Source organism: Lepidochelys kempii, chromosome 11, assembly GCF_965140285.1.
Source record: "Lepidochelys kempii isolate rLepKem1 chromosome 11, rLepKem1.hap1, whole genome shotgun sequence".
NCBI classification, from domain to species: domain Eukaryota; kingdom Metazoa; phylum Chordata; order Testudines; family Cheloniidae; genus Lepidochelys; species Lepidochelys kempii.
In genome coordinates this window covers 28,343,119-28,366,039 of record NC_136390.1, presented here as the reverse complement: position 1 = coordinate 28,366,039, position 22,921 = coordinate 28,343,119, and the positions used below count along the sequence as shown (strand labels likewise).

The window sequence follows — 22,921 nt, the reverse complement described above, 5'->3', positions numbered from 1 at the left end:
TTGGAGGGTGTCCTTTATACTTGTGAAATTTGGATTTTTTTGCTGTTTCTTGGAATACTTTTGAAAAACATACTTACACAGAATTTTACTTTCCCATGAGTATTCTATTTTTCTTTCCTTAGTTCTTAACTCTAGATATGTTTTTGTGAAAGCAGGTTTTCTTTCTTAAAGCAACAGGAGCAGATAAATAAACTCTTATCTATGGAAAGCTTAATCATTTAATATCAGAATTGGTGTGGAAATAATTGGTGTCAGAGGATTAAGGTGATGAATAACTAACTTCAGGAACATGTGAATGTTTTAAAGATCCTGTTTTCATGTATATGTTGAAAGTAAAAGACATGCAGTTTGAAGAATTATTCTAAAATATACTAATATGAAGTGTCAATTGCTCTTTAAGAATAAAGTATTTAAAGCTTTGGAGACATGAGCTGAAAGTACTGTATGGTGAAATAGCTAGTGCAGTAGAAGGAAGTTCTGTTTTGATTAAACGGGTTTTTAAATCCATGATTAAGTATTCAGCAGGGGTGGCGCGTGTGTATAACGTAAAGTAACAACGATCAGTAAAAAGCGGCAAAGAGTCCTGGTGGCACCTTATAGACTAACAGACTTAATGGAGCATAAGCTTTCGTGGATGAATAACCACTTCGTCGGATGCATGTAGTGGAAATTTCCAGAGGCAGGTATAAATATGCAAGCAAGAATCAGGCTAGGGATAACGAGGTTAGTTCAAGCAGGGAGGATGAGGCCCTCTTCTAGCAGTTGAGGTGTGAACACCAAGGGAAACGATCAGTAAATCCCACTTCAACATTGGATAAATTTGTCATCATTCATTTTCTTGAAAAAGTACAACTAACCCTAATAAATTAAATCTGACAAAAAATAGATTGCCAGTGAGCACCAGGAAAAAAATAGAGCTCACCTGATAAAATGTATTTGAGAGCTTTTTAAAACGTATATCAAAATAAAATTACATCTCATGAAGTGAGAAAAATTGTAAATTTTCTTGCAAGAATTTGTTTTGATGTCACAAAAATTTGCTTGTTAGTTTTCAGCTGTACTTCAAGTTTTTAATAAAAAAAAAATGCAATGTGATATGTAGAAGACTTTTCCTTCTCCAGTTGTATTTTATTCTCTTGAGAAACAGCAGCAAAATAAAGTTATAAAATTAGCCATTAGCAAAACTTTAAACTGTCTGATTGTTCTTACTGAAAATATATTAATCGTACAATGGTAATATTTATTTACCATTTGTGAAAAAGATTCAGCAGTTAGGTCAAAGCTAATACATTGAAGAGCCTCTTCTTTAAATGTTATCAGTGCTGCACTAACTTGAAGTAAACAAAACAGTTGTAGGATATATGCTTCTAGTTACTGTTCCTAAGTGTTTGTATTTCATGATCCAAAAGAGGGACCAGTCTGGAATATAGACTGTTTTATTAGTCCTAAATGTAAAATAAAAAAAGTTTGAAATCTTTCACTTATTTAGATATATGAAATACAAAAAAATGCCATCATTTAAAATTTCATCGTATTGGGGAGCAAATTCACTCTCTGGCATTCATTGTCTTGTACAAACAATTTCTCATTGTATACAAGAACTCTATCTAATTTTAGGTACTAGATAAATGCACAAGTGCTTAATCTCTGGAGACCTAGAATATAGCCCTTCGATCACAGTGAAGATGAATTTGTTGGTATTAGGCTCTAATCTGCATTACAAAACCGCCACATAATTTGTCATGACTGGTAGTCTCAGCTCAAGGGAAGTCAGGACTGGAATAATAAATGTCCTGAAAGTCTGAAATGTGGTTCTTTGGCAGTGCCATAGGCCTAGCCCCATTGCATTAAATTTAGCTCTCAGTGAATGTTGTTTAGTTCTTTACTTTCTTGAGTATTCAGTGCTCTCAAATCATAGTGCCAAAACAGCCAAGGAATGAATGTAAAAATTCACAGGCTCAGTTATGTAAATTTTTGAATACTCATCGATTTCCTTCGGAGTTCAAGCAATTGCAGTTTCCAGTTTTATGTAAAGACCTCTCCAGGTGTTTTCTTAGGAGTTGGATATTTCTTAGACTCCAGCCCTGCTGTCCCAGAATAGCAAGTCGAGGTTGTAGTGGCGGTACTGTGGCCAACACCTCTGATTCATATGCCTCCTCCTAGGTTCACCTGTGTGTCAATATAAGAAGATTTCCAGGGTCACTGTTTGTGGTTGCTGCTGCTCTGGCCGCTGTCTGGAGTTCACTCCCTAATTTTTAATCAATCTAACCCAGAAAGTGGTTGCAACTATCTCTCAAACTATTGAGCAGTGAGGCTTGCTATCAGAGAAATAACATAAATTACAGGCTTCAAATAATGCTGTAATGGTATTGCAGTCAGCAACCCATGCGGTTTCAGAATAGTTGCCATTACAGTGCACCAATACAGTACTGTATTAGAGACTTAAAGGGATTTGGTGGTTTATCTTATTACAACCTGGTACCACAAAGGTTATGATACTGCCAGGCCTGCTTGTGAAGCATATTTGATGGAACCCAAAGCATGAATCTGATTGCTTTAGCTTTTCTATATTGAATGGAATTAGAATGTTTGTTTTTAAACTGTAACAGTGTAAAAATAAATCTTAAGCCTACACAAAAACTCTTTAACTTGTTACTTGAAAATTATTTGTGTCATTGCTGAATATATTGTTTGTGTGATTAAAATGACATGGTTCGACTTGTGAGTATATTACTAAATGACATTAGGCCTCAGAGGGAGGTGGAGAGGGTGAAACACAATAAAAGGTAGATGTGCAGAAACACTTTGGATGGATCACGGGTCTGTACAAAGAGCAGTTTGTTTATCGCTATGTCTTTTCCTCTTACCAATTCCTGACATTGGTGAACTGTCACTGAAAGTCTCATAGAAGCATGTGTTTTAAGAAGGCATTTGAATAAGGGAGAGGCTAGTTTATGAAAACAGTTTAAAAAAAATGAAAAGGTGGTTAAAGACCTTTGTTACACATTTCATAATGTACAAACTTAACAACCTTGGGGAAAATCTAAATCTGAAGGACTGACTTCAACATGCAATAGCTAAACAAATTATGTAGTATAGTATATAGTTCAATGTTTAATGCTGTAAATTATTAAGTACTGTTTTTCACCTTTTGATTCCAATGCATGCTAATCATACTTATTCATCTTGCTTCATAATATAAAGTGTCGTGTGTGTATCACAGGGGTTCTCAAACTAGGGGTCAGGACCACTCGGGGTTGCAAGGTTATTACATGGGGGGTTACGAGCGGTCAGCCTCCACCCCAAATCCTGCGTTGCCTCCAGTATTTTACAATGGTGTTAAATTAAATACACTTTTTAATATATTTATTGGGAGGGGGTCGCATTCAGAGGCTTGCTGTGTGAAAGGGGTCACCATTACAATAGTTTGAGAACTACTGGTATATCATAAAATACTACCTATAAATGCAAACAGGGATTTAAAATTGTTTTAGAAATTAATAAATGTTAGCATTGGTTTAGAAAAGACATTACTCTTTTAATTATTTATATATAAAATGGTTGTTCTGTCATATTCTGAAAGCAGCTAGTTCACCAAATTATAAAGCTAAATTCCATCTTTTTCTTTGTAGAAAAAGCCACAAATGAATACAATACCAGTGAGGACTGGGGTCTTATTATGGATATATGTGACAAAATTGGAAGTACTCCTAATGGGTAAGATGTGTTTCAGCTTCACAATGTCTTACTCCACATTCACTTAAAAAAACCCCAACACACTGTACACCACCGTTAGAGGAGTGGAGCTTCCTAAAATGTGTATCTGAGTCAACTATGCAGAAAGTAATATGATCAATAAACACTTTCGTAAACAGTGCTAACAATGACCATGGTTGGCTTTAAAGTGCTCCGAGAAGAAGTTTTGAACCTGCTTGAAGTTTCTTCCAACAGGATTTCCAGCGGAGTAATTGGTGTACGTTTGACTCATTCCAATTTTTATGCAGTATTGCACAGTAAACCGAGTTACTCGTGATAAATAATGTAGCATGAAATTTCTGAAGCATCCAGGCCAGGAGGAGAAAGTACAACTAAATTCATTGCAGAAACTTGTCTAAATTGAAAAGTTACCTCTGATGAAAAGTTAGTGTATATGTGTTACAGGGAAGTGTAAGATGGATGGAGGTCAACATGGAAAAGTGGGGTCAATATCAAAATGGAGTTTAATACTTTTAAACACAAGCAGTAATTCAGCCGTCCTATAATAGTCAAATGTGACTGCTGATCTCTGCCTCTAGATTGGCTGACTTTTATCAGTCAAAGGTAACTCGTTTTATAATGTAGTTATCTTTGCATTTGTCTATCAACATAGAAATCTCATCTGTCTGAAATCTTTTTTTTACCTACTGTTAAAAATAATGCTTAAGTTTAAGATTACTGAACTAAAAATGACAAGAAAACACATTATTTTTCTCTGTATATGTGACACCACACACCGGTCAGAGTCTCTTGTTTGTGTGAGCTGTTAAAAATAATGAAATTTTAGTTATAAACAAAAATTAAGAGGGTTGGACTAGATGTAACCACTGAAAGCACATAAACTATCTTATGGGGCGGAGAGGTGATTTTTCTATTACCTCCCCTAGGATATAAGGGTGCAACCTCTAACTTGATAAAGGCTCTTCTGTCTTAATGATCTCCCACAACCAAACAAATGTTATGGGCTTCTTAGCCTTTGAGAAAAACAAGTCAACTTTTTTCCTTAACACTTCTAATATCCATCCTTGTACATTCCAAATGATTTTTGTACAGCTGTTGGGGTAGAATGATTTAAATCAATTTTGTTAAAAAAATACCACTGTTTTTAATCAGGTTGAAGCTGTTTAAAAACTGACTTTAGAATTAGTGCTATTGTAATTGTAGATTAAAATCTATAACAAGCTAAAGTGTGTATGATATGGGTTTTTTAATGCCACTACTGATGACATATCTTATTTGAAGTTTACAAAACTGCTATAGGCAAAAACAAAATACTGAAAATCAAGGCCCTGATACAGGAAACACTTAAACAGGTATGCAATTTATTGAATTACTCTTAAAAGTAACTTCAACAGATGACCTAGGCTTTTAAAGTCAAGCATGTGCCCAAGTGTATGCGACTTTGGGGCTATAATTGTATTTTAACTCTTCTCACTCAGTCGTATAAAATCTTTGTCATTTTTAAAACAAAACTGCTTCAGTGTTGGTAATGAAAAGTTGTTTAGACTTTCAGTACACTAACAAAGTTATTGTGGTCTCTATCTACCACATGTCCAGTTTTTCAAAAATAGATTAAAGTGAGACTTCTCACCCCACTGATTTCAAACTGCAAACCTGATTGAGAAATATAGCCTGATAGGTTCAAAAAGTTGAAATGTTCCTGTTGAAATTCCGTATATCAAAGGTGGCGTTTGTTTACAAATGTAGTATGGGCTCCTTTCTTCTAAATTTTATTTTGTGGTGTTTTCACTGTACGAACATTAATGAAGTTCTGGACTTACTTTTTCAGCATAGATGAGCATTTTAACTGTGAAACTTCTCCGTTGAAAAAAAAAATCCATAAAACCTGAAATCTTTCCAACACTTAAGAAATTAAAAAAAAAAAGAGTACAGAACAGCTGCTTCAGCAAGTTGACTCTAAAATAGGTAAAAAGAGCAAATAAGATTTAAATTTTAAAAAATCATTGTTTTTATCCACCTAGATCTGTGATTTTTTTTCCCAATATCTAGACAAAACACACTTTTTAAAACATGGCAATTGCTTCTTCGTATAGAGGGTCTTCTTCCTTGTTGTCTATTTCAGGTCCATCTTCTGCAGGTGGTTCTCTCTCTAGCCATGGGTGGTAATTCCCAAGCTGGTACTGTTATGGAAAACTTGAGTTTTGGCTTGGCTAAATTGCTGGCTTTTAAAACTTGTATCATACATTTCATTGGCTGACTTAACTTCCCTGGACGCTAACAACATGGTGACATTTTAATTTGTAATTCACAGTGACTGAACTATACTATACTATCACTGATATTCTCTTAATTCTCTTCTAGAGCAAAAGATTGCCTTAAAGCCATAATGAAAAGAGTAAATCATAAGGTCCCACATGTTGCTTTGCAAGCACTAACGGTAAGTAGACTATACATTATTTTGTGGAACTTTACATCTGTATCTTTATGTACTCAAGCAACCATTACAGCCAAACTCTGTCCATGAATACACATATTTAATGCTAGATGGAGTTGGTGGGAGTTGGCATGCTTATCTAAAGATGGAATTTAGCCCATATTACTCACTTTTTTTTTTAACAACAAACACTCGTGTTTTGAACAAATCACTACCATTGCTGTCTTCAACGTTTTTTGCAATTTTATTTCTGTTGTCAGCTGCTAGGAGCCTGTGTGTCAAACTGTGGAAAGATTTTTCACTTAGAAATATGTTCCCGTGATTTTGCAAGTGAAGTACGTGGTATAATAAATAAGGTAAAGTATTATAACTTACTAAATATACTTAATATAATAAGAATGGATGAAATTCTTGACACGGTTTTGCTCTCTCAGTATATTTGTGGTAAAGCTTAGTTTATATGCTATAAATAACATTTTCCAATTCTGATGCGTTTGAAAATACAACTGACTGACGTCTTACTCACCACTGAAATCTGTGAATGCTTTAATTTGTGGGGGGAAAATGCTAAGGAAGTGACTTGCAGATATCAAAGGTTGTGACTTAAATAATTTGCAGCTAGTTACTATGGGAATCTTAAGAAAAAATTATGGAATGTTGCTAAACTTGGTTCACTTGGTAATGTTGAGGTCTCCCCTACTTGAAGAAACTATCTTTTGCTTGAGTGGGAATAAGTTCATAGGGAAAAATACTAACCTAAAAATGTTTAGGTTAACAACAGTAAATGTTTAAGCTTAATTTGAGAAGTAGAAAGCTGTCATTAGATTTTCTCAGTCTCAAAGGGCACACACAATGCTAACAAAAAAGAAACAGGAAAGGGAGATGTAAGCCTATATGGCAAAGTTCAAGAGACTATTCAAGTCAAACAGAAATCCTTCAAAATATGGAAATATAACTCCAGTGAAGCCATTCAGCAGAAGCTCAAATTATAGCAGGCAGTAGGTAAGAGAGAAACTAAGGGCTAAAAATGGATTTGAAAGAGCAAATAGCTAAATATTTTAAAACAAGAAATCAGGGTGGATTTGATTTAAATCAAATTGATTTAATCATAATTTAAATCACTAGTCAGAAAGATTCGATTCAATCATGGATTTCTACATAAAAGTGCATTTTTGTGGTTGTTATAACCTTAATACATATTCTTCACAACTCAAAGATAAATGTAGGTTTCATTTTTAGAAGGTACACACTATACATTTTTAAAGTGATTTATTTTGAAAACTTTTCAGATTAGCTTTACAGCTATATCAGAAAATGATAATTGTTTGGTTATTTCATTTACCAAAGGTAATTGAAGCAGATAGTTCACCTCCCAATGACTTCATAAATATCTCCAGTTCAACAGGTTAATCATTAATATTTGGAGGATTTTCTTGCCATGCTGTATTAGGAGGAGAACATCACCAGACAGACATTTAAATTGTTTTTTTTAACTAAAACAACAACGTTGTGTGTTCTGGATTTTTTGCTTCAATAGTAAACACATAATATTTTAACAAAACAAGCATATGAATTTTTGAATTTAGTTAAACATTCAAGTTTTTAAAAATCAGGTTTGTTTTTAACTAAAATAGTTAAATGAAATATTTTTTTTAAAAAAAACCCCAAAATTAAATTGACTATGTCAGCCATGTCAACACGAGAAACTTAAAATATTGGCTTCTGCAGCTAACTCAGTTGTCTTCACCTTCATTTTCCTGTTTGTTCATAATCTGGAAAAGAAAAACAAGCTTTCCTGCTTTATCAGGTCCCAAACGATTTCTCAATTTGGAATGAATTAGTCCAAAGGAAGAAAATATTCTTTCTACACCGGAGAAGAAGCTACTGCTGTTAAAAGTGAGATTATCACTTCAACAGTCTCTGAATCCAAGTGCTTAAGTGACTTCCTCCAGTTCACTGGTGTGACTTTCTTTAAAACATCATTCGCAAACATATTTCTTGAATGGTTCACCCTTAACTCTGAAGTTTATTATAGTTGGCATTATAGAGGGATGATTGCTGGATGTCCATGTCATAGCCAACTCCTCTTCTTCAGCAGTTAAGGTTTGACCCTGGTACTGAGTATTGAGAATATATGCAAGAAAATGAGCTGGAGATAGTGCTTGTCCCATTCTTTTTTTTTTTTTTTTTAATGCTTGTAATTTAACTCTGTCATTGCATATTTCTCTTTAAGATCTCACTCAGCTCCTCCCAGATTTCAACAGCGTCAGCAATAAAGCAGCTGTTTCCATGCATTTTGTTCAAGGCTATAGAAATAGGCTTCAGGGTACTCAGCATGTGTTCAACATTTCTCTTAAGCCCAATGTTGAGAACTTTGGCTGTGACAGTGCCATCTATTTTTTCATGATTTTGTTCACAAATTGTCATCTGATTAGGCCAGTTCTTGATATAGTGCTCAAAACAGTCCACTACTGAGTTCCATCGCACGTCTTGTGGGAGAGTTAGCTTGGTTCCTCCCACTTTTTTCAGAGCGACTGCTGCAAAGTGGTTGTTACAGAAATATTTTTCAGTTTCAACAATATTAGACTTTATTTCTGGAACACTGAAGTCTTTGGCTAGGAGTTGCATCAAATGATCACTGCAACCGTATGTTATTAGCTTGGGACTCTCTTCTAAATAATTTCTTCTCATCTTGGATACAGTGGTAGCATTGTCTGTGCCCAAGCCGCGTACTAGACATTTGAATTTTTTTTCACAGTTTGTTATAACTTTTACTGCTGCTACTTGCAAGTATTCTGCTGTGTGTGTATTTCCTGATGTATCAATTGTTTCTGTAAAGAAGACATTCCCATCTTCTGTTGTCACACAGGCACGTACAACAGGATCATTGTGGACATTGCTCCACCCATCAAGACTCAGGTTAACAATTTCACCCTCTAGACCTTTTGCACACTGCTCAATTTCTCTTTCATGCACTTTATCCAGCAATTTGCCTGGAACATCTGCTCTGTTGGGTGGACTGTATCCTTGTCTTAATGACTGAACCATGTTAATGATGTATGGGTTCTCAATCATACGGAAAGGAGAGTTTGTTGCATAAACAAACCAGGCAGTTTTTTCATCAATTACCTCTTTTTGTAATCTGCTAGTTCTTACCACAAACTTATCTATGGTTGTTTCTGGATGATGGAGATTTTTTTCTTTTTGCTACAGGTGATATACTGTGGCTGTGTGACAAATATGATGCGACTGAAACACTGTCCTTGGCAGATAACTCTGAAACTATAGAAAATGATGGTGATCTTGAAGGTGGATAGTCTTCATAATCCTGTATGTTGAGGATGGATTCTCCTGAACAAAATAAGTCAATGCAGTTATTTAATTATTATTACCAAACTGCTCATTTAGTATTACTCATTGCATTCACTGACACTCAATACTACTTTAAAGGTGAAATTGTAAAAGGAAGATCTGCCTATTTCAGCTATTTATTTTTTATCACAACTGCATCTAAAATGATAGTACAATAGAGTAACAGCTATATTTTTTTGCTCAAACATGAGAATTCAAGAATAGTCCAGAAGGAAGACCAGCAGTCCTTAAGAAAGACGTATATAAAGTAAATAAAAACGTTTACCAACCTGAAGATCCTGCATGTTCAGACATGTTCCTTTCATCATCTTCAAGGCAGCTTCCTCCTGAGTAGGAACACTTCTCATGATGATGTTTCATTCGGGCAACCAGGCCTTGCATTTCTTTGTTGCACTGTTTGCATTTTGCACACATGCCTATCTTACCCACAGATAGAGGAACTTCATTAAAATATTCCCAAACTGGGTCTCTTTTACAGCCTGCTGCCATTATAGGGTTTTCCCTTCTAGTGAGAGAATGGTATGGTAGATCTCAAATCAATGAAGGCTACACTCAGAAAGACCTCAAGACTTCTGGAATATGCTACTCAAACAGTTTCACTTTTGTTTCTACTGCCTGTCCCTTCCTTCTCACATTTATCTCCAGACTTCTTCTCCTTGTCCAGATCTATTCTGCATCCAACAATCTTCTGTTCATTGAGCTTTTTGAAACTTTACACTTTTTAGAGGGAAGGGATTGACTCTGTGTACACAAATTTGCAGAGGGACAATAGGGTTGAGGTGTGTTGTTCTCACCTCTATATATTATTTAAAAACATTTTTGCTGTTAACAAGCATGTTATCTCTGGAGACGCAAATCCACAGTTTGAGAACTGCAAAACTAAGCGTCTCTGATGGTATCTTCTAGACTGAGCACTGAGTCCCATTGGGTAGATAGAAAAATTAACCTAAATGATCTATACAGAAGCCCCTGGAACCCCATAAGATCCATGAACTATTGGAACTCATTTACAAAACTTTTCTTAAACATTACATGATTATATTGTCTCATACTATAGATTTAGAATTTATAATCCCTGTTCCATGATGGTATCTTTGAGCTATAATGTATCTTAATTAAAACTAGATTGGATTTTTTTGATAAAATGCTTTTTGAGGAAAAAACCTATTTAAATTTAAAAAAAAAATCCCTTTCTTTTTTTTAAATAAAAAAAAAATCCTATTTTTATCCACCCTGCAAGAAATTCTAATATGTCAGAATCAGGAAGCCTGGTAAAATAATTGGTGGATCACCAGGCGTTAAAAGGAGTAATTACGAAAGCTAAGGATTTTGCTGAGGAGCTAAATGACTCAGTCTTCACCACATGGGCTGTTGGAAAGTTTCCTAACCCCAGATCTGCTTAGTATTTTTTTTAAATGTGAGGGACTATCAGAAATTGAGGCGTTAGAAGAGATACTGGAACAAACTGATAATTTAAAAAGCAATAAGTAACAGGACCCAGATGGTACCTCCATGAGTTCTGAAGAAGCCCAAGAATGAAAATGACTGAGCTGCTAACAACAGTATGCAATCTTATTAAAAAAGAGCAGCGGAAACAGGGGATTGGAGGATAGCAAATGTTTAACCCCTATTTAAAAAAAGGCTCTGTGGGTGACCTGAGATATTAAATACTAGAGTGCCATATAATCTGTACCTGGTAAACTGGTTGACATGACAATTAAAAATAGAATAATAGAACACCTGGAGGATCATGATATCATAGGACCTAATCAGCATGGTTCCTGCAAAGGGAAATTGTCTCTCATTAATTTGGTAGAAGTCTTTCATAGTTCATAATTATGGGGCGAGGGATTGAGTGAACATCATTGAAAATGACTAGGGACATGGGGAAACTCTACTGTGAAAAGAGATTGGGATTGTTCTTTTTAGAAGGGAGGGACATAAGGACATAAGTATATAAAATAATGAATGGCATAAAGAAGGGAGGTTGGGATATTCTGTTCATCCTGTCTCATAACATGAGAACAAAGGGACAGTCAATGAAATTACTTTTTACACAGCATGATTAGACTGAAATTATGCCACAGGTTATTGCAGTGAGGCCAAAAATTTAGCAAGACCAAAAAGGAGTTTGGAAATTTATATGGGTAACAAGAATATCCAGAGTTTTTAGTGCTAACAGTTTGTTGAAAGGGATGTTAAACTTTATGCTTCAGAATTTAAGCCGATCTCAGTTGGGGATTAGGGGAACAGGAGGGCAGATTATCTCACATCTGCTCTCACCCCACCCCGCCCCCCCAGTTAATCTGACACATGTTGTACTGGACACTGCTGGAGACAGAATACTGGATTAGATGGATCCAGTTTGGCAATTCCTGTGTTTGCTGCCCTTACTCAGGAAGAGGTATTGGTTATGAGGTATAAAAGAGAAAAGTTTTATGGTGAATTATGCAATGGGAGGTCTTCAGCCCATGACTACCAACTCTTTGACCTTTTTCTTTTATTTTTGGATTTCATTTTCATTTCTTGCTCCCCAGTATGCTTCGGGGAAAGAGAGAGTAACTTCAAACCACCATCAGATTCCATCATCACCCATCATCTGGATGTTTAGTGCAAACTGGTCTTCCATATCATATTAGAATGACCTCTACTGTTTATTCCTTCTGACAAAATTTCTGATGGTTTACCCTTTAGGAAGGAACAAAAGGAGGAATAAGTATCAAAGTCTGCACTCTCCTCTTGTTGCCGAGATAATCTGTCCTTCATATTCTGTTAAAACAATACTTGTAGTTGAGAAGTGTTCCCTCTAATCCTATTGAAAAACTGGGTCTACCTAGGGATATTGTTCACCATGTGATTGGGAAAGTCCCCATTCTCCTCCACTGTCTTTTCATCCCTTCAGGAGAAAAGGTCGTAAGAATGAAAAAGAGCATCAGAAGACTTGCACCTTTTCCTGGCAAATGGTAGTCTTCTTCCTTAAGAAAACTGTCCTAGGGCTGCTTTTCACTGTAAATATGCTCATGCTGGTTACTGAACATCTTAAAGAGGTTTCTCTGGAGTAACAAGTGACTTCATTACAGCAGATAAACTCAGTCTTAATCCTCAAACATCTATGTTTTAATCTTGTGATAAGATTGTTATTAAGCTATATTTATAGTGTATTCTGGAGCATTCTCTTTAGTAGTGTTGTAGGGGAGAGAGATACTATCTGATGATGACTTGCGTTTTGCACGTGGCTTGCAAACTCAGGTCCAGGTCCTTGGCTGGTGTAAATTGGCATAGCTTCATTATGGGTAATGGAACTATGCTGATTTACAGCATCTGAGGATCTTGGCTGTCTTGTGAGAGAGGCTGAAGGGCTTTAGAACTGATCCCCTTATTATGTGAAGATCCTTTAAGAATAAAACCATTGGAACACTGTTAGATAAAGTGAATAATTTTTCCAAGGTTAAAGCAAATTCCACTAACTAATCTGAGGTTTTTGGCATGTTAGACATACTCTCAATTACACCTGCGGCTGGCCTGTGCCAGCTGACTCGGGCTGAGGGTGTGTTTAAGTGTGGTGTAGATATTTGGGCTCAGGCTGCCTGAGCTCTGGGACCCTCTCACTTCACAGGGTCTTAGAGCCCGAATGTCTGCACCACAATTAAACAGCCCGTTAGGGTGTGTCTGCACAGCAATATAAGCCTAGGGTAGTGGAACTGGAGTCAGTGGACCTGTGTCGGGAACCCTGGGCTTGAGCCTCTACACTGCATTTCTAACCCTAGGTCAAGGATTTTCTGACCCGTGCTTGAACCTAGGGTTGTGGTGTCCACGCTGTCCAGACCTGAGTCAAAGTAACCCTACCCCAGCGTGTCTAGTGCCCCTTCCTCTCCCCTGGTGCTGACACTCTAGACCAACAGATGTGTTGCACTGTGGGAAAACTACTACACACACTGTTTCCTGACTGTAATTGTGCTATCGGTGGGACTCAGATGCCCAAAAGGAGAACATGAGTACATTAGCTCTTTTGGTGGGTGTCTCAGTAGAGTCACTACAGTTTGAGAAGGCTTTATACTGAACTACCATCTAATCTGAGAATTGGGCTCTCCACCTCTAGGCTGAGTCACGCTGGCAGGAAAATGCCCATGTGCACCTGTTCTGAGGATAATTCGGACATCCATCTCCAGGGCTGTCACACTGTTAAAACGAAACTTTGCAATTCTTTTAAAAAGGGGACATTCAATGAAGGTGTTTTTATATGTTTGGGGTTTTTTGTCATAAAACATAGGTTGCGGAGGAAATACATACATGTGTGTCGTCATTGTCTCTCACACCCCCACCCCTCCCACACTCCCCGGGCCTGGCTGTGGAGCAGTGAAGTTTATCCCCAGGGCTTTTGTGCAGCATGCTCCAGCAACCCCCAGGGATCCCTGTTCCCGCTTCACCCTGGGAGGCAGGGATAAGGGATCCACAGGAGGTTGTGGGAAAATTTTGGGGCTGGCTCCCACTCACTGTCCTCATAGTGTACTCTGCCTGGGCATGTAAGATATAATGCACTATTTAAGACATGCCGGCAACATATACAATCATAACTTTATGTGAGTGTTTGTTGTTGAATCTCCTTTTACGTTACAGGGTTTTGAATTATTGGCACACAGTGATTTCTGCTCTTTTTATGTCTGTAAACATCCCTCTCTACACAGTTGTTATTTAACTTTGTCTTTATAGGCTCATCCTAAAGTATGTGAAAAGCTAAAAGCTTTAATGATGGAGTGGTCAGAAGAATTTCAAAAGGACCCTCAATTTAGCTTAATATCTGCAACTATTAAATCTCTTAAAGAAGAGGGAGTAACTTTTCCTACAGCTGGATCTCAGGTAATGACAGATATAATTCTGATCTGACACATGCCAAAAGACTTTTTTCATATTATATTTCTAATGATGTGCTTGTGTTTTGAATATGGGGGTAAGAGACTGATAATCTATTGAAGTGACATCTTTCTGTTGCTGTTTAAAAGAGCAGGTTATAAAACCAGAGGTGGCTTCATGTCCCCATTTAGGAGTGACCTCCCTTCCAGAACCAGGCACACATCTGTTCATTTTCCTCTTTTACTACTTTCCCGCCTTCAGAATGTATGAGTGGATGACTAAGTTGTGCTGCATGCTGCCACTGTGGAAACTGGAGCGGCATCTGATGCTTGACCATCCCAGACTAAGTCAAAACTTTTCTGAGCTGTCCAGTAGCTTGAATTTAAATGCCTTGCATGTTGTGAGTCCTCCCTCCTGTGCACTTTCTAGGTGTTTCTGTAGCACTAATGGTGACTGTTTGAACATCTCACACATTAACTTATTTATCCTCACGATGCCCCATGAAATGAATATTGTTGTCCCTGTGGTCCAGATGGGGAGCTGAGGTACAGAGAGATCAAGTGATCTTCCAGATGCGTTTAATCTGTTGCAGAGCTGGAAACAGATCTCTTAAGTCCCTGTCCTATTTCTTAACCACACAACCATCCATCCATTCAGGAATTGCCCTTCCTCTGGGTGATGGGGGCTACCCCTCTATCCTGGTATGGCTAGTTCTCTGTATAGTAGGTGTATGGTACATTCCAGAATTTGGCTAGAATAATCACAAACAAAGAAGACAGAGAAAGTATTGTGTGCTGCATAAAATAGTTCCATGAACTTTGAATCTTGCCCTACTTAACATTGAGAGAGGTGCTTTTTGTCTGCTAACCAACTGGGACTTGTCAAAACAAAAGTAAGAGACTGGACGTGGAGGTAAACGCATATGTTGTAAATGACAGATATGGCAAAGATTAGAATTCATGGATGGAGAGTTCTTTGACCAGGCTTGCACTGCTGAACTACTGACAACGAGTTACACTTCATTGTCTCTCTTGTGGATAAAATTTTATGTTTGTGTCTTGACAGGCTGAATGTTTTCAGCTACATTACCTCATGCATTGCCCTACAGACAAGTGAGATTGAAGGATTTATTGCTCATTAACATTTGTTCTTGCAAAAAATGTTTGTTTAGGACTCATGAGAAACCGTATCATTGCTGGGGCCTTACACTGAGTCTACTGTTGCTGGGCCTCAAGGCGCCTTCTCTGCTAGGGTTTATGGAAGCTTCAAGGAGAATCCCACCCTGTTGTATATGCTCCTTGCTTTTTTCCTGTTAATCTCTTTAAGGTAGCAGACAACCAGTTTTACTTCCTTTCACCCTACACGGAATACTCGTAGGGGTGGAGGGTGGCTCTTCATCATCACAGCAAAAAGGTCTTTCTCCTTTCTGTAAAGCCTAACCTAGGTGCTGTTTAGTGTGACTTCCTCTGCTGTTGCTGTGCTTACATGGAATTGCATTGCAACAGTGGGGAGTATGAGAGGCTGGGGGCATACTGTCCTGCAGAGAGGCATGGAAATAATAGTAATAAATGGTCTCCTTGTGTCTACAACAAACAAACAACTGAAGCCGTGGGGAGTAAATTAAAAAAAAAAAAGAGGGGGTGGGGGGTGAGGGATCTCCACTTAGTGATGAAATGATGGCGTGGTACGTATGTAATACTGTTACATATACATTCTTTTTTTAAAAAAACACAGTAACTGTAGAGCTTTCTTTTTTGCTTGAAACATAGCTGGATTCATGTTGCCAATTCATTTGCAGACTCTCACAAGTGCTGCCAAGAATGGTGCATCATCAAGCAAAACCAAAGAAGATGAAGATATAGCTAAAGGTAAATTATTAGTCACAGCCTTTGGTTAGAAATGTTAACACTTATAAGTGTTCTATACTTGTGCTCTGAAACACATTTTGTTAACATGCATACATTTTCCACTAAAAAAGAAAACTGTACCCAGAGAAAACTGTTCCACAGAATGGAAAGTGATAAGGGTGTGGAAGGTCAGGAGAGAATAATATGCTATTTTTAAAAAAGCTTTGGAGGAGGTGGTGTATAAGAGGTATTACACCCATATGCAGTCCACTGGCATGGGCCTTGGAGGCACTGCTTGTACTGCAGCTGTTCCTCCTCTTTATAGAGCTCTTGATCTCCTCTTCCCTTCTGCCCCATCCCATCTCTTCCTCACCTCCCCATCTGTCCACTCTGAAAGATGGAGGTTTTAGAATGGTTTTTATTCTTTATGCTCTCATGTTGAGTACAGATATCTTTACTCACATGACACAGCAAAGAATTAGTATACAGGATTTCTGGTACTATCAGTAACATCACTGTGTTAGCATGAAAGCTGTGTCTTATAGTGAACTTGAAATTCCTATTGTAATTAACATGTTTGCTTTTATAATCTATTTCAGAACTTGTTCATGGCTAGTTTCTTCTGAACTTTCAAATTGTAGGGCTAAGTAAACTTATTGAAGTTTAGACAGGTTAAAAGTTTAAGAATAAGAAATTTGAATTCAAAATACCTTTAATCAGAAGAACAGCTATATATCATGTTCTTCATTTTTAAAATATATTCTATGAAGTTGGTCTTTCACTTTTCTCGTTTCAGAAACTAAAATTATTTATACATAAATAATAAAGTATACAGACTTACTTTTTTTGTTTTCCAAACTGTAGCTATTGAATTATCTCTGCAAGAGCAGAAACAGCAGCAAACGGAAACTAAATCCTTATACCCATCTGCAGAAATTCAACAGAACAATCAGAAGGTCTTAAGGAAGGTGCGAGCCCTGTATGACTTTGAAGCTGTTGAGGATAATGAGCTCACCTTTAAAAGTGGAGAAATTATCATCGTTTTGGATGACAGGTACAGTGTGTTTAGATGAAGGTGTATTTTATTATTGAAACATGATGTTGGCTGTGATCATTTAAGTTGGTTCTTTATGAGCTGTGTTCTGCGTGTTTTCTTTTTCTTTCTACGACTCCTTATATTGCCCTTTTACACCATCTATTACACTTGGAACAGCTTCCAATTAATAATTTCTAAGCATGTCTTATTTTTCTTTCAATTACTTTTAGCTAGCCTGTGCATAGATCTTCAGTGAAGTCAACAGAGCCCTTTATTGACGTCCACATTTCATTTGTCTTCAGTTTAGATCGGTACTATTTGTGTCTTTAGTCTGAGTACTGTGAAGCAAGGATTTTTGCTTTTGACCCTGACATAAAGCACTCTGTACATCCAGTAATGATGTATAATAAATTCAAGCTCCATCTAGAAATGATAAAAGCCCTGGCTACTGACTGTGTCCACATTTGTTCAGGTACAAAATGATTAGGACCATGTTTAACAGTTATGTTGTCCTTTAAATCATCAAAGTGCTCTACAGACTAATTATAGATGTAGTCTTAATGGGACAGTCATAGACTTCTTTAATTATGAATTTTACTCTTCACTGTTGCTGCTGCCACCACCAGCTGCCCTGACTTCAGCTGGAAAATAAAACTTAATTCTCTGCCAGCATTGTCCTTATTTAGCAAACAGTGACTTACTGTTCCTCCTTTTTCTGCTAGTAGGCATTAGAGCAGAAACTGTAGCTCTGCCTTTGTTTTTCCCAATTTGTGTAATATTTGTACAATTTTTAGGTTAAGTTAGTGGGATGCAGTCAACTCAAAATTTAGTTAATTTGACAAGTTAAAAGAAGCTTCAGGCACTACATTTCCCCCGAATGGTCCTACTGATTTTTGGTGTGTTACTACTACAGTTTTCCTGTCTGTAAAAATGCTTTTCCTCTCCTCTGTTGCTGGGTGAAGGTCCCATATAAATCAGAGAAACAGACTGTATTGAGACGGTACTGTCAAATGCACAAAATTGAAGAAAATACACTGCAACTCAAAAATTAAAGTTTATGGGTGAATTTCAGGCAGATTGTAATTCCTAAATTGACAGCATCTTTTGACTTGAATTTCCTCCACTATACTCTACAGTAGAATAACACAGAACATTGCAGGTCCTATAGGCCTGATCCCGCAAGTTGTTCCGATCCCTTGATTACCATGCATTTTGCAGAAGGTACTCCACAATTTGCTCCAGTGGCCACACAGCCTTTATTTGGGCAGTGTTATCACTGATATTGATGAAGTTTTGCCTGAGTTAGAGGGTTGAGGATTAACGCTATATTAATAGCACTTATGGTTTCTAATACCTCCCTAATAACTGAAAGATAGAATGATGGAATAAGAACCTCCAGCTATTTAGAATCTATTTGTAAATGTAGTTTTTAATGGTATGAATGTTTAAAGTTTTCTAATTAAACATTTTAATTCCTCAGTGATGCCAATTGGTGGAAAGGTGAAAATCAGAGAGGAGTAGGACTATTCCCTTCTAACTTTGTATCCTCTAACTTAAATGAAGAACCTGAGACAGGTAAGTTATATATTAAAAGCTACCATGTGATGCTTTAAAAAAGTGGGCAAGTGAAATATTCAACTTGGCTTCTCTGTAATCCCTCAGTACAGCAACTTGCCCAGGGTCATGCAGTACACCAGGAAGAGAATCCAGGGATGGAATCCTGACGCCATTTAAGTCAGTGGGAATTTTGCCTCTGGCTTCAGTGGAACCAGGATTTTCACCCCTGTTTTTTTGTCGTCTTTTTGCTAAACCTCTATACTGTCCTGTTACAGAAAGCTGGTTCTGTTGTTTCATGTACTCTGGTTTCTCATGAAGAAAAAATTATATTTGAATCCAGGAATCTACCACCTAAAATGTTGCCGGAATATAGCCTGGATTCTGCGTGCCATTAGACATGAGTTTAACACTGAATTATATTCATGCTCATGTGTAACTCAGTTTAAGGTAAAAATTGATACTTTGATTCACACCAGTACTTTCAGAAGTAATTCTATGTATACAGTGTTGTTGTAGCCATGCTGGTCCCAAGATATTAGAGAGACAAGCCTCTCTCACCAACAGAGGTTAGTCCAATAAAGGATATTACTACCTCATCCACCTTATCTTTATAAGTTAGTCTAAACATTTACATGAGCATCTTAAAATTCCATGATATAAAACATGAGAATGATGGGGTTGTTTTAGAAATTGGTGGTCAAATAGACACTTACCCTTACTGACTTTGAGTCACAGTTTTGAATGTTTGTCCAAGGAACAATGGATTAAATTCCAAGTAAAATCTATCACATTCAGAAACTGATCAACTTGGAGTTTGTTTTGCTGTAATGCAATGTTTTCTCCCCTCTTCGAAGACCTAAGAGCATCACTTTCTGGGAGTCATTTGCTTTTTTTTAAGTTCTCTTTGACTTTAAAGATTTGCCATCAAAGACTGTATTTGTACTCGGGCCTAAGGAAACTGTTTAAACTATGCAGTGTTGAATATTTGTTTTTTTAGAATAGGAGGGTGTATTTTTAGGATAGTATAGTAACAAAGATGAAGAAGAGGAACTGACACTCATGTTCTCTTAGCTCCTGTGGATAAACCCCTTGTTACTGAAGATACTACAGAAGAAGTTAAGACAGCAGAACCTGAACCTGTTTATATAGATGAGGTATGCAATCATTATTTTAGAAACTTTTTGATTGTTTTTATATTACATATAAACATAATATATAGAAATACATACACACAGTGAAAATAGCATATAAATAATAAAGTTCAGTGTGCACTACAAAACCATGGGGGTGGGGGAGGATGGACACCTGTACCTATAAAGGTCATGTAGGGCATTAATAATTGAAGTGATTAAATAGATACAGTGAGAATGTAGTCCACAAGTATAGGGAACTAATATATACTGAACTGCAAAGGTATGCAATAGTTTCATGTGTGACTAGACTTCCTTGTATTTTTTCCACACACTTCTGTTTGAGTCCGTTTTTTCACTAATGCAGTAGTAGAGATCTCACTCAGCCAGTCTGTGTATGAGGGAGGAATTGCAGATTTCCATTTTCTTAAAATAACTCTTTTGGGAAAGCACTGAATATAGCATTCCAGAACACACGCATTTGTTGACAGGTATAGAGGATGTGTGAAAGGTTGGCTTTTGGCTGCTTAGATCTCCAATACTCTTTAAGCATTGCCAGTCTAGCCTTAAACACTCTTGAGTCCACTAGTACCTTTTAATATCTTGTTCTGGAAGCAGACATTTTTAATGAATACAAAATGTGGAGTTAAGTGTTTTGTACAAGTTTTATGAAAATATTAGTCTGTACATCTGTTATGGAGTAGTCTGCCACTGAAGGGCAGTAGTAGCCCTTTAAGGTTTGAAAGCAATAGATATAAGGACCTAAGGGGGATATGGGTAGAGAGAAAGCAGTCCCAGGATTTTAGTGGTGCTGGGGAGGAAATCCTGTCATTGTACCTTTAGGGGTCTGGGGCTAGGAGCCTTGCAAAGAGGGCAGGGCAAGGCTCCCCTTTCCCACCAACCAATTGGGAATGAGCGGAGAGAAGAGGGAAGCTCATTAAGGAAGGAGTGAAAAGAGACTGAGCTATAGAAAAGAGAAGCTCTTATAGAAGGAGCTGGGAGGGGTTTCAAAAAGAGATTGTTTCCAGGTACAAGAAAGAAATATCTCCTGAAGGAAAAAGTAGTTGGACTGAGCCCAAGATGATGAATGTCTGTCCCCAGGTGCATCTGAGTAAGGTCTGCCTTTCGCTTCTGACTGTCATTAATAAATGAGACTCTTGGAAGCGGATGTTCTTCAGTAAAAAGGTCTGTCCGGACTTGCTTATAACCCAGGTGAAGGGAAACTCAAGTAGAGCCAAGCTGCAGCACTGCACCTGACTGAAAGAGGTGTGCTGGGATGACTTCTCTGCTATCACAACCTCTTTCTGTGCTGACTGGTGAAAATAGACAGTGGAGAAAAACCTTGTTTAGATCTCTTTATAAGAGAGGCATTTTTCCATTTTCAAATGAAAACTAGAGAACTCTGTGCTATGTTTTAGAGATAACTACATTTTAAAAATCTTTTATCTGTCATTCAGGATAAAATGGATAGAGCGCTGCAGGTACTTCAGAGTATAGATCCTACAGATTCAAAGCCTGATTCACCAGACCTTCTAGACTTAGAAGGTATTCTTATCAGTATTCTTATGAGTATTACTAAACATGCTAACTTTAGTATGTCATTCTACAGCTAAGAACAAAAGCATAGGTTTTTTTGTTTCTCTCATTTTACTTGAGAGGTCTCTGAGCTTTAAATGTAAAGTACTCTTGGTCTGTACTGATAGAAGGCTCCAATAGGTATGTTGGGCTTGGGTCTTGGGTGGTATTAGGCTAGTATATGGTTGGGACCAAAATCTGCAATTGTTAGTTAAATAGAATTCTTGTTATATATTGCATAATTGACTTACTCAGCCTCTGAAAGTTAGGGCACTGAAAACATCACTTTGAATGACCCATGGTGCTGTCAGAACTCTGCTTGAGGTGGAGCTATTTGTCCCGGAGGAATAAGTGACTCTGGGTAAAGAAACTGGTAATAGCGTTTGATATTCTCAAATCCTGTTGCGCTATATGAAAATGTTTGCTCTCTGTCAAGAGCTTCCCTTGGAGTATCTCATATGAACATGTTCATGTACACATTATAAAAAATACCTCCCTAAACTAATCAAAATACCTGTTTTGTGTGTGCTAGGAAGGAAAAAATTAATGCCATTTCTGTTCTTAGAGAAATTATGCTAAGAGGATGAGGGAGAATATAACCAACTAAATCTATTTCTTGAGACTGGGTGAACTATAATTGGATAGATGTTTTAAAATACTATATCGCTGTAAAAAAAGAACATCAGAATGGCTATACTGGGTTACACCAGTGATCTGTCTAGCCCAGTCTCTTGTCTTCTGACAATGGCCAGTGCTAGATGCTTCAGAGGGAATTAACATGACGGGATTTATCAAGTGATTTATTCCCTGTCATGCAATCCCAGCATCTGGCAGTCAGAGGTTTAGGGACAGCCAGAGCATGGGGTTGTATCCCTGACCATCTTGGCTAATAGCCCCTAATGGACCCATCCTCTATGAACTTACCTAATTCTTTTTGAATACAGTTATACTTTTGGCCTTTACAGCATCCCCCTGACAATGAGTTTCACAAGTTGACTGTGTATTTTGTGAAGACGTACGTCCTTATTTTTGTTTTAAATCTGCTGCCTATTCATTTCATGGGTGACCCCTGGTTTGTGTGTTTTGTGAAGGGGTAAATAACACGTCCTTAGTCACTTTCTCCATGCTATTCATGATTTTATAGACCTCTATCATATCCCCCTTTTGTTGTCTTTTCTAATCTGAACAGTCCTCGTCTTTTTAATCTCTCCTCCTATGGAAGTTGTTCCATAGCCCTAATCAATTTTTATTGGCCTTCTCGGTACCTTTTCCAATTCTAATCTATCTTTTTGAGATGGAGCGACCAAAATTGCATGCAGTATTTAAGGTGTGGGCATACCATGGGTTTATATAGTGGCATTATATTTTCTGTTTTATTAAATATCCCTTCCTTAATGGACAG

The 22,921-nt window shown here is 37.3% G+C and overlaps 1 protein-coding gene across 3 annotated transcripts in view; it reads left to right on the top strand.

Annotated features, from left to right (window-relative positions):
- STAM2 (signal transducing adaptor molecule 2) overlaps positions 1–22,921 on the top strand; it is a 33,937-nt gene that overhangs the window by 3,310 nt on the left and 7,706 nt on the right. For 2 of the 3 annotated variants that reach the window (XM_073305471.2, XM_073305473.2), the window contains exons 2-10: positions 3,633–3,717; positions 6,079–6,154; positions 6,412–6,507; positions 14,234–14,380; positions 16,173–16,242; positions 17,086–17,275; positions 18,738–18,832; positions 19,886–19,968; positions 21,402–21,489. In XM_073305471.2, the coding sequence (XP_073161572.1) occupies positions 3,633–3,717; positions 6,079–6,154; positions 6,412–6,507; positions 14,234–14,380; positions 16,173–16,242; positions 17,086–17,275; positions 18,738–18,832; positions 19,886–19,968; positions 21,402–21,489 (930 nt within the window). The remainder of the gene's footprint in view (positions 1–3,632; positions 3,718–6,078; positions 6,155–6,411; positions 6,508–14,233; positions 14,381–16,172; positions 16,243–17,085; positions 17,276–18,737; positions 18,833–19,885; positions 19,969–21,401; positions 21,490–22,921) is intronic. The other variant, XM_073305472.2, reaches the window with a different exon arrangement.